Source organism: Equus caballus, chromosome 19 (assembly GCF_041296265.1).
Source record: "Equus caballus isolate H_3958 breed thoroughbred chromosome 19, TB-T2T, whole genome shotgun sequence".
Lineage (NCBI taxonomy): Eukaryota > Metazoa > Chordata > Mammalia > Perissodactyla > Equidae > Equus > Equus caballus.
In genome coordinates, this window is record NC_091702.1 from 25,173,506 (window position 1) to 25,192,298 (window position 18,793).

Below are 18,793 nucleotides of genomic sequence, written 5' to 3' on the forward strand. Positions count from 1 at the left end.
AACTGAAATTATTTTTCAAAATAAACACCAAGACATTTTGGGAAGAAACACTGACATTTCTCTTACTTATAGAGCTTATGTTTATTGTCGTATATTTGACAGCATTTTTGCCTAATAAATCAAGGTATTGAATTTATAATTTACATAAAAATCATAGAAAATTAGACACTCTTCTAGCCAGTCATTGCCATTGTGTTGGCTTTCACAGCAGAGCTGGAAATCGTTCTGTGTCTTTGAGATGAAACATTTTTTTAGTAAAGGATGGCTTCCTGACAGTTATTTATCTTGAGAGGCTATAAACCTTTGGATTAATTGCATGTTTTGTACAAATGTCAGTTACTGATTTAGTTTTGATGGATCTATTCATGTCCTGTCAGAGCTTTAGGTGAGTTAAGGTATTGCTTATCATCAGTCTTCTTTGGCTGACCCCTGAAAAGTAAAAATCAGATGTCATGAGAAAACCATTTTTTTTATAGAGCCTTCAAGAGACAACAAACATATCCTCGTGCTGTTTTATAGAACTATGAAGCTGGTACAGATATTAAGAATGAAATTTGAACTCATTTTCTTTATTCTTACTAAACAGGCAACTTTAAACTACGTAGACGTCAAAATGACATGTAATTAATAAGGATATGACTTCATTGGCATCCATTCCTTGTTAATTCAGGCTCTAACCATTAAGACCTGCAATTCAGCGGTATAGACATTCTTGTGGGTTAACTTGGATCCTTATACATAAATGCTTGGGGTCGTGGTGGTGGTGACTTCACAATATACAAATATGTAATGTATTTTTATCAATTAACGTGGTTTACTAATTCATTATGTTTTCGCCACTTTAGATAATACAAATTGCTTTGCCGTATATGGGCTCATTTAGTGGTTTCCAGTGACCTGGACTCTCTTCTTCCCCGGCTGAAGTTACTTGATGTCTACATGCAGTCAAATCACCATCGCAGTCTCTGAGATTAGCCACAATTAAAGAGAGATATGAGAGTCTCTAATTAACTTAACCTTTCTGAACCTCAGTTTCCTCTCTCTAATATTTTATTACAAATACTTTTCAGGGCTGATGTGCATATTGATAAATCCTCATTATTATTAGTGCTAGTTCATCAATGATCAGAGAAGTATCACCAGGAAAACCTTGCTCTTCTCCCATGTTAATATTATGTCTCTTTTCCTCTAATAAGATGCCAATTCTTGAATCATAGTCCTGATGCATCAGTTGGCCCTTTGCTTAGTGGCACTTTTCCTTGCATGTCTTTCTCTTCTCTGCCCGGGGACTGAAGACCTGCCCCAGTATTAGAAACCTGTGCGGGAGTTCTGCTACCTGCTGTCTAATTACCTGACAATTGACTGCTTACCTAGATTTTTGCCCATTGTCCCGGTTTAGGTCTCTCATCACCAGGCTCTGGTCACCTCTCAGGCTACTTCCATGGCTTCCTTAATATCTCTTTGAGAATCCTGGTCTCAGGAAGTCTGCACACAGTGCCCCCTAACCACTAAGTCAGAAGTCATTTTAGTTGATGACCTCTCATTCTTGGAGGGGATATGTTTGTCTCCATACCCCTAATTCATCAATTCAGCTCTTGATTTCTTGCCATGCAAGCCAGTCTACACTCATTCCATTGAAAAATTCTAAAACAATCTATCAGTTCAGGGCCCGATTCTTTTTATAATCAAAATAATTCTTTGGGATAGGACAACAAGAAGTAAAACCATGAGGATTGGTCTAGTCAGACCGACAGTCTGGGTGGTAATAAACATACTCCTGGAGAAAAATGTAGGACTAAATGGAGTTATCTCTAAATAGAATGATTTCTTTTCTATTAATTTTGTGACATGACATGTCAGTAGATCCTTAATGGATGAATAATTTTAGTGCCAATTTGTAATCATCCTTTCCAAAGATAACGTAAATGCATTTTCTGGCCTGCCAATAATCTGTCACAAGTGGACTGCCTGACTTCTTATCTGATTTGTAAAATTCCTTTTTGACTTTTAGTATAATAAGAGATAGTATAAATGCAGTCATATGAAAAACGATGACCAATTATGAATATTCCATACCTGATTCCCCACTCTCTCATCTCTTCACATATATGTGTCATTAATATTAAAACTAAATTAAATTTTGCTGTGGCTGTTTTCTTTAGCATAATTGTTGGTTCCATTAATTTTTAGGAAATAAGTTGAATTACCTCAGGCTTAATGAGGCCTCAAGAGAGTATAAAAATATGCTTCATTTACAGATAGATGGAAACAGTTGCAACAAATTCATAGAAAAGTAGATAATGATTTACAATTGCTACCTTTCTAAGGTATATATTGTAAGGACAGAGGTCAAAAAACTAAAAAGCCTATGTAGGGCAAGTAGATAATGAAAAACAAATGAAGTGAGTAAGTGCTAGACTATGGAGGATTGTATGTGGTGAAATGCAGAGTTTATGCCCTGTCTAAAAGAGCTGAGCACTCTTGCATTCCAGGAAATTGTTGAGAAGCAAGAATTCTAGACCAGTGATGTCAGATCTTCAAATTAACAAATGAGACAAGGAAAAAAAGTGGGGGGAAGAAAACCCCAGAAATTCTGAAGTTTTAACTGCTCTCAATTTGAAATGTTAAGAAAACACAAGATATGAGAACACCAGATTCATTTGGAAAGAAACAGATTTCGACATCTGGAATATATCTAAAACATTGATTCACACATGCTTTAGGTATTTTATATATTACTATTTTCAGATTATGTCTAACACCATAACTGAATTCAGAAAAAAAACAGAACAATTTTTCTCGCTTCATTTATCTCTGGTTCTTTATGGGCTAAGTACAGCCCAGCTAGGAACACATACCCACAACCTACAGAGCGAGGTATAGGAAAATAGAAAAATAAGGACACTTCAGTTCTTTGAGAGTAATATTGAGGAAGGCCTGCCCAGCAACCGCATGGGCTCATTTCCAGTTTGCAGTCCTCGCAGAAGCTTTGTTTTTCCAAAAATAACAAGCAAAAAAAGCAACTCTGTTACACACCACTTTATTGCTTAGAACTCAAATGAAATGTTTTTGTTCTGTTAATTTCACATGGACTGAAAATTAGTCCAGGTATTCCCAAACAGCATGATTTAATTTGGAAATATATGCATATATTTTTAAAGACTCTAAAAATAGTCTGCTGGCCATCCATGAAAAGTAGTCCTGAAGGTGGCATTTAACAGAAGTTGCTTGGTTGGTACTTATCTCTCACTGTTAGCTTAACAGAGTTCAATATAATTATATAACATTATTATGGTCGTGAAAAGAGCAGTGACCGAATATAAGAAAAATCAGAGCTCTCGTTTTAACTGTATACCAACTTGAGTAAACATTATGTGGCCTTGAGCAACCATGAACCCGTATGAAAATAAGTTTGTGACCATATTTCCAAGAATTAAAATAAAGATTTGGGGTAATGCGCTCTAAGGAATTAGTTCATTACTCGTATATTTTTTGTTCTATTATCTCTGGGTCTTCTCTGGAGTTTGTATTTGTTAGAAAATTCCAAATGTATTGGTTAATGAGAGGACCTGAATTATGATTTGTGTCTACAAAAGTCATAGAAATGGTGCGGACTATAAAAAAGGCAGGGAAACATGAACAAGTAATGTCTGTGTTAATTTAACTGTGTTTAATGAGTAACCTGACCAAATTTCTGGAAATTACTATGGTGTATTTCAGTTCTTTGCCAGCTAAATTTTTAGGATAAAATAAAGCATACTTTTTAGTTATTTCATATATTATGTAATTCCTATATTATGTAAATATATTTCATATATTACGTTATATTGGTTTATTATGAAAATGTTCCATAGTAGATAATTTGATAAAAAATATTTATTAAAAACTTACGAGTTATATAAAAAAGAAATACCCAAAATGCATATCAAAGAGACCATAGATATTTTTTCTTTTGTATATTTGTTGCCTATTTCATTTGCTTTCATTCTTATTTTTATTATTTTCTTCTCTTAAATTTCACTTGAATTTATTTTGCTGTTATTTTTCTAATTTCTTGAAACTGAAACTGAGCCATTGCCTTTTTGCCTTTCTATGTATTTGTTTACGGCACTGCATTTTTCTCTAAGCACTACTTTAGCTTCTTCCCATAAGTAGTACTATGTCATTTTCATTATTCATTTAAAAATATTTTCTATTTCTATTTTAATTTCATATTTGACTTATTGGTTATTTAGGTGGATTGTTTAATTTCCAAGCAACTGGAATTTTCTGCTTATATTTTTGTTTTTGGTTTCTAGCTTAATTTAACTGTATTCAGAGCATACAGTCTGTATAATTTTAGTGTGTTTATTTTTAATTTATAATTTTTTTAATGCAGTAACATTGGATTGTAACAATATATAGCTTTCCGATGTACATCATTAATATATTTCGAATTCTGTGTAGATTACATCATGTTCACCACCCAAAAACTAATTATAGTCCATCACCTCACATGAGCCTAATCACCCCTTTTGACCCCCCTCCCTTCCCTCTGGTAACCACCAATCCAATCTCCATTGCTATATGTTTGTCTGTCATTGTTTTTATCTTCTACTTATGAGTGAGATCATATGGTATTTGATTTTCTCACTCTGACTTATTTCACTCAGCATAATACCCTCAAGGACCATCCATGTTGTCAAAAATGGCCGGATTTCATCATTTCTTATGGCTGAGTAGTATTCCATTGTGTATATGTACCACATCTTCTTTATCCATTGGTCCCTTGATGGGTATCTAGGTTGCTTCCAAGTCTTGGCTATTGTGTATAATGCTGCAATGAACATAGGAATGTATGTATCTTTATGCCTTTTTGTTCTCAAATTCTTTGGATAAATACCCAGCAGTGGGATAGCTGGATCAGGTGGTAGATCTGTTCTTAATTTTCTGAGGATACTCCATACTGCTTTCCATAGTGGCTGCACCAGTTTGCACTCCCACCAGCAGTGTACAAGGGTTCCCTTCTCTCCACAACTTGTTTCCTGTCTTGTTAATTATAGCCATTCTGCCGGAATGAGATGATACCTCATTGTGGTTTTGATTTGCATTTCCCTGATAGCTAATGATGTTGAGCATCTTTTCATATGCCTGTTGGCCATCTGTATATCTTCTTTGGAGAAATCTCTATTCAGGTCTTTTGCCCATTTTTCAATTGGCTTGTTGGTGTTTTTGTTGTTGAGCTGTATGAGTTCTTTGTATATTTTGGATATTAACCCCTTATCTGATATGTGGTTTGCAAATATCTTCTCCCAATTGTTAGGTTGTCTTTTCGTTTTGTTGATGGTTTCCTTTGCTGTGCAGAAGATTTTTAGTTTGATGTAGTCCCATTTGTTCATTTTTTCTTTTGTTTCCCTTGCCCGGTCAGACATGGTACTTGAAAATATGCTGCTAAGACCCATGTCAACGAGCGTACTGCCTATGTTTTCTTCTAGAAGTTTCATGATTTTGGGTCTTACATTCAAGTCTTTAATCCATTTTGAGTTGATTTTTATGCATGGTGGAAGGTAATGGTCTACTTTCATTCTTTTGCATGTGGCTGTCCAGTTTTCCCAACACCGCTTATTAAAGAGACTCTCCTGTCTCCATTGTATGCTCTTGGCTCCCTTGTCAATTATTAGCTGTCCATAAATGTGTGGGTTTATTTCTGGGCTCTCGATTCTGTTCCATTGATCTCTCTTTCTGTTTTTATGCTAGTACCATGCTGTTTTGGTTACTATGGCTTTGGAATATATTTTGAAATCAGGGAGTGTGATACCTCCAGCTTTGTTCTTTTTTCTCAGGAATCCTTTGGCTATTCGAGGTCTTTTGTTGTTCCATATAAATTTTAGGATTCTTTGTTCCATTTCTGTGAAAAATGTTGTTGGAACTTTGATAGAGATTGCATTGAATCTATAGATTTCTTTAGGAAGTATAGACATTTTAACTATGTTAATTCTTCCAATCCAAGGGCACAGACTATCTTTCCGTTTCTTTGTGACTTCTTCAATTTCTTTCAACAATGTTTTATAGTTTTCAGGGTACAGATCTTTCTCCTCTGTGGTTAAGTTTATTCCTAAGTATTTTATTCTTTTTGTTGCAATTGTAAATGGGATTGTATTCTTAATTTCTCTTTGTGCACCTTCCTTGTTAGTGTATAGAAACGCAACTGACTTTTATATGTTGATTTTGTATCCTGTGACTTGAATGTATTAATTTATTTTCTAAAAGTTTTTTAGTGGACTCTTTAGGGTTTTCTAGATATAAAATCATGTCATCTGCAAAGGAGTGACAGTTTCACTTCTTCTTTTCCAATACGGATCCCTTTTATTTCTTTTTCTTACCTGATTGCCCTGGCTATGACTTCCAATACTATGTTAAATAAGAGCGGTGACAGTGGGCATCCTTGTCTGGTTCCTGTTCTTAGAGGGATAGCTTTCAGTTTTCTTCATTGAAAATGATATTTGCTGTGGGTTTTCATATATGGCCTTTATTATGTTTAGGTATTTTCTTTCTATACCACTTTACTTAGAATTTTTACCGTAAATGGGTGCTGTATCTTATCAAATGCTTTCTCTGCATCTATTGAGATGATCATGTGATTTTTATTCTTCATTTTGTTAATGTGGTATATCGCATTGATAGATTTGTGGATGTTTAACCATCCCTGCATCCCTGGAATGAAACCACTTGATCAGGATGTATGATCTTCTTAATGTCTTGTTGTATTCCATTTGCTAGTATTTTGTTGAAGATTTTTGCATCGATGTTCATCACTGATATTGGCCTGTAATTTTCTTTTTTGTGTTGTTCTTGTCTTGTTTTGGTGTCAGGATAATGTTGGCTTCATAGAATGAGTTAGGAACCCTCCCCTCTTCTTCAATATTTTGGAAGAGTTTGGGAAGGATAGGTATTAAGTCTTCTTTGAATGTTTGGTAGAATTCACCAGGGAAGCCATCTGGTCCTGGACTTTTATTTTTTGGGAGGTTTTTGATTGCTGTTTTGATCTCCTATTCAAATTCTCTACTTCTGCTTGGTCCAGCTTTGGAAGGTTGTATGTTTCTAAGAATTTATCCATTTCTTCTAGATTATCAAATTTGTTGGTGTATAGCTTTTCATAGTATTCTCTTATTTTTTGTATTTCTGAGGTTTCTGTTGTAATCTCTCCTTTTTCATTTCTGATTTTATTTATGTGAGCCTTCTCTCTTTTTTTCTTGGTGAGTCTAGCTAAGGGTTTGTCAATTTTGTTTATCTTTTCAAAGAACCAGCTGTTGGTTTCATTAATTTTTTCTGGTTTTTTTTTTAGTCTCTATTTGATTTATTTCTGCTCTGATTTTTATTATTCCCATCCTTCTGCTGATTTAGGGCTTTATTTGTTGTTCTTTTTCTCATGCTTTTAGATTGTTTATTTGGGATTTTTCTCCTTTGTTGAGGTAGGCCTGAATTGCTATAAACTTCCCTCTTAGAACCACTTTTGATGTATCCCACAGATTTTGGTTTGTTGGATTTTCATTTTCATTTGTCTCCAGGACCTTTTGGTTTCTCGTTTGATTTCTTCATAGACCTAATCATTGTTCCATAGCATTTTGTTTAATCTCCACATTTTTGTGGCTTTTCTGGTTTTCTTTTGGTAGTCAATTTCTAGTTTTGTATCTTTTTGGTCAGAAAAGATGCATGGTATTATTTTGACATTCTTAAATTTATTGAGACTTGTTTGGTGGCCTAATATGTGATCAATCCTGGAGAATGTTCCATGTGCATTTGAAAAGAATGTGTATTCTGTGGTTTTTGGATGGCATGTTCTATATATATTTACTAAGCCCATCTCATCCCAAATCTCCCATCTCCCCTGTCTACTAGCTCCTGCCAGTCTTTTGTTTCAGCTGTCCAAGTATCCTGGATTATTCATTAGGTTCAGCAGATTAGGTTCTGGTCCACTAGGAATAGTTTATGTTAGAAATACACCAGCATCAATGCTGCTCATTTATTGTCTAGCAACAAACCTCTTTCTTTCTTTCTTTATGTGTACAATAGAGATGAAGCACTTAAATGAGAGCTTATTCACATATCACAATGTACAATATGCTTTTCTTGCCAAAACTCACTTGTTTTCTATCATTTTAGCATTTAGAGTTTTCATTTTTGTTTCCATACTGTCATGACTTCCGGCAACCAGACATCTCTGCAGATTGATTTCAATGCATTTCATAAAGTTAGGTGTATTAACAGTTGGTTTTTCTCATGATTTATGCAACTTGTCATGTAATGAGTATGATTTAATAGAGAAGATTTCAGTCTTGGGTGCGGAAATGAGTCTGCCTATGAAGGAAGGTAGTCTTGATTAGCAAGTGATGAGCAACATTTAAATTCTTCCTGATTTTGGTTATTGTCCTGACATAGGCATTATCATTCATTGTTCTGACGATAGCCTTAACCAATTTTCAATGTCATAGAAAGATGATGTCTAAAACTTATTTGTAAAATATAGTAATTTCTCTTCCATTATATAAAATTACTTTCATTGTTGTAGTCAACCTTACAGGACTACTCAAGATTTAATTTGCTGTCTGCTAGTATGTTTCTTTAGATGCTTCCTTTCCCAATTCATTTACAGTATCATCTTGGCACTCACCCTGCTACTAGGAATACTACACGCATCGCTTGCTCCAATTCTAACATCAGTGTTGCTCTGTGGCTCATCCAGGAGCAGGTGTTGAACATTGATATAAACAGAATTTTGTCTACCAAAGCCAAAATCCTCCCATTTTCAGTCTCCACTGGCCAATGGAATGCTAATGCCAAGCTTACTTCCAAATTCAAGACTCAGGCATGACAGTTCATTATGCTGCCTGCCAAAACTACTGGCCCATGGAAACTCTTATTTTAAAAATTAAAGCAGAGTAAAACTTTCTGTCAAATTAAGTACCTTGTGATTTTACGTGACACGCTCCTAGTTTTTCAGCTTTCTCTGAAATTAGTAAATTGAGATTACATTACAATTAATTACTTAACAAAATTTCTCTTCGAATAAAGCAAACTGCCTAATTATAGCAGAACAGTTCACCATAAATCCCCAAATATTTATTGTGGGGGAAAATAAAGTTAGGAAAAGCTATGGAAATTCTCAATAAATAAAACCTAGAAATTTTAACATTCTAAGTGATTTGAATGCTTAACCAAACCATTTGTATCAATAAGACTTTGTCTTTTAACCACTGATTTATTTCAAATAATTTCAATTTAAAGGTTACATAATTTCAGAAAATAGAACTCATATGGCCTCATTAAATCTTTTTTTGATGGGGACAATATCAGTATAAACAATTTGATAAATTTGAAATACAGTTTTAAAGGCTGAAGGATTCAAAAGTAGTCTTAGGAAGATTGGACTTGAACACATATTTATTAACCTGTTATTAATTACTTGTAATCTTAGGCAATATTTATTAAGCAATAGTGTTTCCTCAATCACTTTTTAAAGACTACTGATCTTGTAACTACTTGTAAACAAAAACTTTAACTTTTGTTAACATCTTTTAGGATGCGTTTTTATATTGATATTGTGGTACTCTTCAGATTACTATAAAGCGATTCTTGGGCCAGCCTGGTGGCACAGCAGTTAAGTGCACACATTCCACTGCAGCAGCCCGGGGTTTGCCAGTTCAGATCCCGGGTGTGGACATTGCACTGCTTGGCAAGCCATGCTGTGGTAGCTGTCCCACATATAAAGTAGAGGAAGATGGACATGGATGTTAGCTCAGGGCCAGTCTTCCTCAGCAAAAAAGAAGAGGATTGGCAGCAGGTGTTAGCTCAGGGCTAATCTTCCTCAAAAAAAAAAAAAAGCAGTTCTCATATTCCCTTAAATTCAATCAAACACCATAGTATACGAAATTAGAGTAATTTAACCTCTGTCAGGTAGAGATAATGTGCAAAATGATATCAATCAAGTTTGAACAAATATCTACATTATGAGTCTGTGAAAGGAGCAGGAACTTGGATCATAATTCTTAGCTGCTTTTCCAGAGTTTCCCCCTTGGATGTTGTGGGAATAGCAAACGGTACTTACAAGTAAATTATGTCTTACATGGGAGTTAAGTACTCAATGTAGTGCATTTCTGGTTTTGGTGGTACTTTTAAATTTGTTGTTAGTGCTGTAGAGTTAATTCTGACTCCTAGCGACCCTGTGTACAGCAGAGCAGAACCCTGCCTGGTCTTTTTGCGCCATCCTTTCACCTTCTGGAGCTATATCAGACAATAGTCCGCTGCTATTCATAGGGTTTTCCTGGCCAGTTTTTCCAGAAGTGGGTGCCAGGTCCTTCTTCCTAGTCTGTCTTAGTTTGGAAGCACCACTGAAACCTGTCCACCAAGGGGGACCCTACTGGTATTTGAAATCCCAGTAGCAGAGGTTTCAGAATCACAGCAACACGCAGCTACCACAGTATGACAACAACAGAAGAGTAGTGTGGTTCCCTGATCAGGAAAGGAACTGGGCCATGGCAATGAGAGTGCCGAATCTTACCCATTAGACCACCAAGTCTTTTAAAATAGATACTCTGAAAAACATATCAATGCTATATATTTATTAGAATAAGCTTCCTTTAAAACGCTACTGTCCTGACCTAACAGGATGATAAGAAAAATCCCCAAGGGAGCCAAAACTTGGGAAATAATACTGTGGCAAGTGATGAAACCAGAAACGTAGAACTTTGAGGGTTATTAGCAGGTGGCACAGGGAGCAATGAGAGAGCTGTGATTCACAGAAGAAATAATACACATCCTATAGAATTAAAGACATTGAATCAGCAGTTCATAGTTCTCTCATAATAAGAACATCAAGTACAGACAATTTATAGTTTAAGAATAATTTCTGTCTTTCAAAAATTATGATCATATTCAAGAACAGATCAAGAGGGAGCATTCTCTATCTTATTTTACGAGGTTTGTATAACTTCAAGCCAAAATTAGATAGAAATGATGCCTGAAAGGAACATTGCATACCCACTTTACTTATAAAAAATAGACATGGAAATTGAGAACAATTGTTGGCAAAATAAATCATATAATAGCTGAAAATTATAATGCACTCTAAGTAGAGTTAACCTTAGGAATGAAAATTTGACTTAATGCCTCAAAATCAATTAATTTAATCTACCAAATTAAAGAAAAGGATAATATGAGAACTCACACTGCTTAACAACAAAAAAACAAACAACCCGATCAAAAAATGGGCAGAGGACATGAACAGACATTTCTCAAAAGAAGATATACATATGGCCAATAGACACATGAAAAGATGTTCATCATTGCTAATCATCAGGGAAATGCAAATCAAAACTGCACTAAGATATCACCTTACACCCGTTAGATTGGCAAAAACATCCAAAACCAAGAGCGACAAATGTTGGAGAGGTTGTGGAGAAAAAGGAACCCTCATACACTGTTGGTGGGAATGCAAACTGGTACAGCCACTATGGAAAACAGTATGGAGATTTCTCAAAAAGTTAAAAATAGAAATACCCTATGACCCAGCCATCCCATTACTGGGTATCTATCCTAAGAACCTGAAATCAGAAATCTCAAGAGTCCCTTGCACCCCTATGTTCATCGCTGCATTATTTACAATAGCCAAGACGTGGAACCAACCTACATGCCCAGAAACTGATGATTGGATAAAGAAGATGTGGTATATATACACAATGGAATACTACTCAGCCATAAAAAAAGACAAAATTGGCCCATTCACAGCAATGTGGATGGACCTCGAGGGTATTATGTTAAGCGAAATAAGCCAGTCAAAAAAAGACGAACTCTATATGACTCCACTCATAGGTGGAAGTTAGTATATTGATAAGGAGATCTGATCGGTGGTTACCAGGGAAAAGGGGGGGTGGGGGGAGGGCACAAAGGGGGAAGTGGTGTACCCACAACATGACTAACAAAAATGTACAACTGAAATCTCACAAGGTTGTAATCTATCATAACATTAATAAAAAAAAAGAAAAGGATAATATGATTATCTTAATAAATGCATCAGAATTTATGATAAAATTCAATACCCATTTATAAAACATCTCTTACCAAAATGAGAATGGAAGCAACATGTTTACCCTGATATTTAGAATACAGCATGGGTGTCCACTATCACACCTGATTAAATATTTTCTGGAGGTTTTAACCTGGGTAGTAATCCAAAAAATAGTAATGAAACCTTTAAATAACTAGAAAGGAAGTAATAAACCTTCTTTATTTGCTTATCATGTAATTTTTTAATAAAGAAAACTAAAAAAAAAGAAATAGTATAATTAGTAAGAGAATTTAGCAGGATTATTTAATAGAACAAAAGAATAGTATTCCTCTACACTGGCAATAAGCAGAAAAATATATTATTAATTTTAAAACATATTTTATGTTAGCATTGACTGAATATTTGGTAACATTGCTGTTATTTTATTATAAAGATGACATTTCTCCTCAAATTGATCTTTAGTTTCAATGTAACTCAATCACAAGGAAATTGATAAGCTCATTCCAAACTTGGAATGGAAGAGAAAAAGAAGAAAATAATGAAGATGTTCTTGAGTAAGAATAAATAGGAGGACTAGGCATTCAGAGTGTTAAGACATATTATAAATTAATAATTATTAAAATAGCATATTATGTACATGGGTCATAAAGACTAATGGAATCAATTATGGAGCCCAGACAGACCCACACACATATGAAAATTTATATACGACAGAATTGTCATTGCACATTAGTGGAGAGGATGACAAACAGTGTACTAGGATGATTATTTATGCAGAAAAAGTTGCTATTGGATTCCCACCTCCTACCATACACACACACACACACACACACACAAATATATTCCAGGTAAACATTGAAATGTGAAAAACAATTCTTTCAGACTTTTAGGGAAAAAAATGAGATTTCTGAAGTACATCAGAAAAATGTACAAAGCATTACATTATATTAAAAATTATGTACATTAAAATTATAGACTTCTGAGGCTGTCCCAGTGGTGTAGGGGTTAAGTTTATGTACTCCGCTTTGGTGGCTCAGAGTTTGCAGGTTTGGATCCTGGGCATGGACCTACACACCGCTGATCAAGCTTGGCTTGATGTACAAAATAGAGGAGGATTGGCTCAGACGTTAACACAGGGACAATCTTCCTCAAGCAAAAAAAAAAAAAAAAAAATAGAAGAAGATTGGCAACAGATGTTAGCTCAGGACCAATTTTCCTCACCAAATAAAAAAACCCAAACCCAAGTAAAATTATAAACTTCTATTAATTGTAAGACAAGACATTGAAAATGAAAGAGAAGCCGAAACTGGGAGAACATAAGTGACATATATATGATCTAAAAAGGATTATCCAGAATATACAAAAACTTCCATAAATATGGGTAAAAGACACAGTCATCACACAGAAAAGGGAACATGGACAGCTAAATAATATATGAAAAGATCCTCATTAGTAAACGTGGAAATGGAAATTAAAGCCACAACAGGATACAATTTTATCCTCATTGGTAAGCAAAAATTAGATACACTGAAAATAGGACCTTTTAAATAATGCTAATGGGCTGCAACCCAGTAATGTTATTTCTGAGTTAAGCAAATATACAATTTCACACCTACCACACTGGCAAAAATATAAAATAAAATAAAATAGTGGACACCACCAGGTGTTGATGAGGAATGGAGGAATAGGGACTCTCATGCAGAGCAGGAAGGACTGTAATCAAAACCCTTTTAAAAGCATTTGTTCATGTCTTCCTAGAGACTCTTGCATATGTCTATCAGGAAACATAAACAGGAATGTTCAGGGCAGCATTGTTTATAATAATGAAAAACTGGAAACAATTTTAAAATACTTATCTCAGGAAATCAATAAATAAACCTAGAGGAATCTGAGACACCTAATACTAAGTGAAAACAAACCACAAAACAATACATATATTAACAATAATCCCCCTGCTGCAAATTGCTGAGAGAGTAGATCTTTTTCTGCTTGTTTGTTTTCCATGCAAGGAGACTGTTGTCACGTTCTCACCACGAAAAAGAAATGATAGTTATGTGATGTGATGCCGGTACTAGCTAATGCTGTGGTGCTAATCCTTTTGCAATATATAAGTGTATCAAATTAACACATTGTACACCTTAAACTTATACAATGTTATATGTCATTTATATTTCAATAAAGCTGGAAACAATAGATATTTAACATACCAATTATATAAAGGTAACAAAATCAGTATCTAGAAGAGGGATCTGCACTCCCATGTTTATTGCAGCATTCTTTCCAGTAGCCAAGACAAGCTCAGTGTTCACAGATGGCCTGATGATAAAGAAAATGTGGTGGTGTGTATATATACGTATAAATACATAATGGAATATCATTCAGCCATAAAAAAGGAGATCATGCCTTTTGTGACAATGTATGTGAACTTGGAGGACCCTATGTTAAGTGCAATAAGCCAGATTAAGAAGACAGATACAGCACAGTATCACTTATATGTGAGGGGAAAAGAAGTTGAACTTGTAGAAACAATCATAGCTGCCAGGGGCTTGGGGAAATGGGGAGATATTCGTCAAAAGGGACAAGACTTCAGTTATAAGATAAATAAGTTCTGAGGATCTAATGTACAGTAGGGTTACTGTAGTTAATACTGCATTGTATACTTGCAGTTTGCTAAAAGAGTAGATCTTAAGTGTTCTCAGTACACACAACACATACACACAAAGGTAACTATGTGAGGTGATGGATGTGTTAATTAATTTGATTGTAATAATCATTTCATAATGTGCATGTATGTTCCATCATCATGTGGGTTGTACACTTGAAATATATACCATTTCATTTGACAAACATACCTCAAAAAGCCTTCCCCCCTAAAAAAAGAACAGGGTAGAAGGCAAACTAGTTTTATTCACAATAAAAAATAGAATTCTTCCAGTTAGCTCTTGAAGGCAAACTAGTTTTATTCACAATAAAAAATAGAATTCTTCCAATTAGCTCTTCTAAAAAATTTACATGGCACTAATGATTGGTCAAAACAGATATTTAAAAAAATAGAAATAGCCTTAAAAAGATAGAAAGCAACTGAGAAATTCTTTGTTACTGCATGTTCCTGTATAGACCAGCTTTTCAGCTGTCAAGAGACCTACCTTTTGTTTCCAGTAATGCCTTCCTATACTATTGTATGTGGTTTTTTCCCTTTGTCTGTATTTCTTTTTCCTTTCAGATGTGTTCTGTTTTGAGGTTCTTAAATAAACAGCCTACTAAAAATAGCAAGTATGTGTGAGAAAAATAATATGATGGGCGAAAATAGTGACGTAAAAATATCTACTTAGGTAATAGATTGGATAGCAATAAAATTCTTATAAGCAGAAACATTTTTGCCAAAAAGGAGGCTGGTCCCTTGTCATTCCAGCCTCAGAGAAAACAAAACAACATTTTAATGGATTATTATTTTTTAATTTCCCATGTCTGATTCCATTCTAGGTTCTACACATATTTTTAACAGATTTTGTCTGGCTTCTAGGATGTCGTAAGCAGAAGTAGATAGTGTCACTGTGGATTACAGAACAGGTATAGGAATAAATATATAGACTACAGCAAGCACATACAAAAATTTCATATTTGTTTGACAATCTGTGGTTGGCTTTACTATGACAGATTGATTTTCTTGCATATAACTCATAGCATCATATACTTTGGCATGTAATTTGTATCAAAAGAGTTCTCTGTAACATTTTAATTAGCACTAGTTATATATTAATCACCTAGCTTCATATGGTATCATATTAACTACAATACAGAACTGTCTCAACCAGCATGACTCCTAGTTTTTGAACTGAGTTTTAAATGGATTATGTTGATGTCGATAGAAGGATCAGAATTAATAAAAAACTAGTTGGCATTAATCACTCTCTTGTCTGCAGTCCCATACTGCTTTATTAGTTCTTAATTTCAGAACTTAATTCATTCTGCTTTGATTTGTGTAATTTCTGTGCAAGCTCATCACATCTACCAAACTGAGTTTCTTGTACAGTGTCCTATCTCATTCATCTTTCTTATCCCACATCTATTAGTAATTGTTTGTATATTGAATAGTCGTAACTCAAAAGAATAAAGATTTTCCCTGTTTTTTTAGAGGTTGCTTTTTAAATTTCTTTCAGAAATTTGATACAACTGTATAAAAGTGAAGATGACGTGGAAATTTCAAAGAAGATTAAGACTCACTGGACTTCTTTGGGCCTAGAAGATGTTCAGTTTGTAAATTACTCTGTGCTGCTCAGTCTGCCAGGCCCTTCTCCCAGCTCTGTGACTCTGAGCAGCAGCGGCCAGTGCTTTCATCCTAATGGCCAGCCTTGCAGCGAAGAAGCCAGAAAACACGGCAGCCAAGATCTGCTCTACTCATACGCAGCCTATTCTGCCAAAGGAACTCTCGAGGTAATATGACCATTTGTCTCTGTCATTTACAGTGAGATGGAATTAGAAAACAACAGCTTTCATCTAAATTGAACTAACTGGCAAGACACAGCTTACAAAAGTAACCATTAAATAGTCTGTGTGGAGGTGCCAGGAAAGGGAAAGGAAGATTTGGATTACCCGACCCTTTTCTTGTCATATTTTGAAAGTGAAAACATGTTAGAAGAATTTAATTCGAAGTGTTGAATGTGTGACTGAGTCATTCACATTTTGCTTAGTCCGTATAGTGCAAGTTCATTTCATTCTTTGGTTTTGAAGAGGCAGATTTTAATAGATTGATGTGGACAGAAAGAATAGAAATGGAGGTAGTTGTGTTTTGAGATTGTGTGCACACGAGAAATGAAGTGGAAAATTGATGTGATGATTCACACATTTAAGATTTGAAATACAGTGCTTCTGCTTTCTTGATGGAACACACAGGAGCTAGGGAGCCAGGTGTGGATTATTGCTTTGCTTTTTCTGGGTTAGCTGGTTGTTTGGCATTGTGGTTAAGTGCACAGCTTCTAGAGCCACATGGGTTAGTTTCAAATCTCAGCTCCCCTGGTACCCACTGTTCTTTAACCATCTAAGGCTGAGTTTCTTCATCTCTAAAAGAGATGCAAATTATAAGAGATCCAACTTGATAAGGTTGTTGGGAGAATTAAATTAGCTAATATGTAAATCTTGGAGGACAGAGCCAAGCCGGTGGAAAGGACAATATACCAGTTAGATACAATATATAATTGGTCACTAGTTTCCTTTAAGGCAAATTTTCTGTCTCCATTTAAAAGTATCATTTTAATAAACACACTTAGTCTCATAAAACTGTAGATTGCCTTATTTAATACGAATTAAATAATGTTATGTTTCTGAATGTTGTTAATTACTGGCACAGATTTTTAATAATCTAACTTCTTATTAACTCTGATTAATATATGAAATATTTAAATCATTTAAAATTATTTTACAGAAATACATGCTTGCTCCTCATACTGTTTTTATCTTTTGAAGGGTGGAGTGGGGAGAGGCAGTTTACCAGTGGTTTAGCACTGTTTGTGTTCTGCATTGTATCATTCTCTGCCTCTGAGCAGAAGGAATACATTTAACCAGCACCACCTTGAAGAACCTTTCATTAATTAACAGTTTTTTGTTGTTAGTGGCATGGAGTGGACAGCCCTGTGCACAGAATCCCAGAATTCTGCCTAATCTTTTTGTCCCCATCTTCTCACCTTCCAGCGCTCTATTAGACAACGCTCCACTGCTATTCACAGGGATTTCAGGGCCAATTTTTTTGGAAGTGGGTGGCCAGTTTCCTTCTTTCTAGTCTATCTTAGTCTGGAAGCTCTGCTGAAACTTGTCCACCATGGGTGACCCTGCTGGTATTTGAAATACCAGTGGCATAGCTTTCAGCATCATGGCAACATGCAACCACCACAGTACAACAACTGACAGATGGGTTCCATGAGCTCGAAAGAAACCTGGGTCACAGTGGTGAGAGCACCAAATCTTAACCACTGGACCACTAGAGCTGGCTAAATTATTAAATTAAATTAAAATTATTAAATTAAATTAAAAGTTAATGCAATATTAAATGTCTGCAGTATTTCTAGTGTAAGACTAATATAATTTGATTTGATTAATGTACACCATTTCTGGTAGGCAATAATAGAAAAACACCTGTGTATTAACAAAAACAGAAGCAGACTGCCAAAACTCTTTCTTTGATTCAGAAGCTTTGGTCTCAAATCAAGATTCTGAAGTTATCCCACATATTTCCTCTCAGACTCCCAGTGCTGCCTAAGCCCCACACATTTCCAGCCTCCGCTTTTTCCCAGTTGATTCAAGTCCAATACAGTCATCTCTTCCCCTAAGCAAAAGCATGTCTAAAACTCAGAACAACAAGACCCCAGGAGCTTGAGTGGGTCCCTGGAATCACCCCCATCTTTTGCTTTTCAAGTTCTTCCAGCAAACATTCATTATTCCTTGACTGAGGTGACGTGGAAAAGCGATGAAACTACAATTTGTCTCCCTGTTTCCTCAGTGTGGCCCTCTTCAATAATCCACTGGGCCCATTGGATTGGTTTTTATGTTCCTGTGTAACCGTACTTCTGAGAGTTTTCTACACATTTTTCTTATGAGTTATAAATGTTTAAGTTTTCTCTTTGTCTCATATAAAAGAAAACCAAGTCTACTACAGAATCATGGAATTACTTCAATGTCCGTAAGTCAGAAGTCATTTTGGGACCCTCCTACCACTTATAAATTTTTTAAAAAGGAGTGTTGAAAAAGACAAAGTAG

At 35.1% G+C, this 18,793-nt stretch overlaps 1 protein-coding gene across 11 annotated transcripts in view; it reads left to right on the forward strand.

Annotated features, from left to right (window-relative positions):
* NAALADL2 (N-acetylated alpha-linked acidic dipeptidase like 2) overlaps window positions 1–18,793 on the forward strand; it is a 1,279,597-nt gene that overhangs the window by 727,945 nt on the left and 532,859 nt on the right. For all 11 annotated transcript variants that reach the window (XM_070242641.1, XM_070242639.1, XM_070242642.1 and 8 more), the window contains one exon: window positions 16,204–16,477. In XM_070242641.1, coding sequence (XP_070098742.1) covers window positions 16,204–16,477 — 274 coding nt within the window. The remainder of the gene's footprint in view (window positions 1–16,203; window positions 16,478–18,793) is intronic.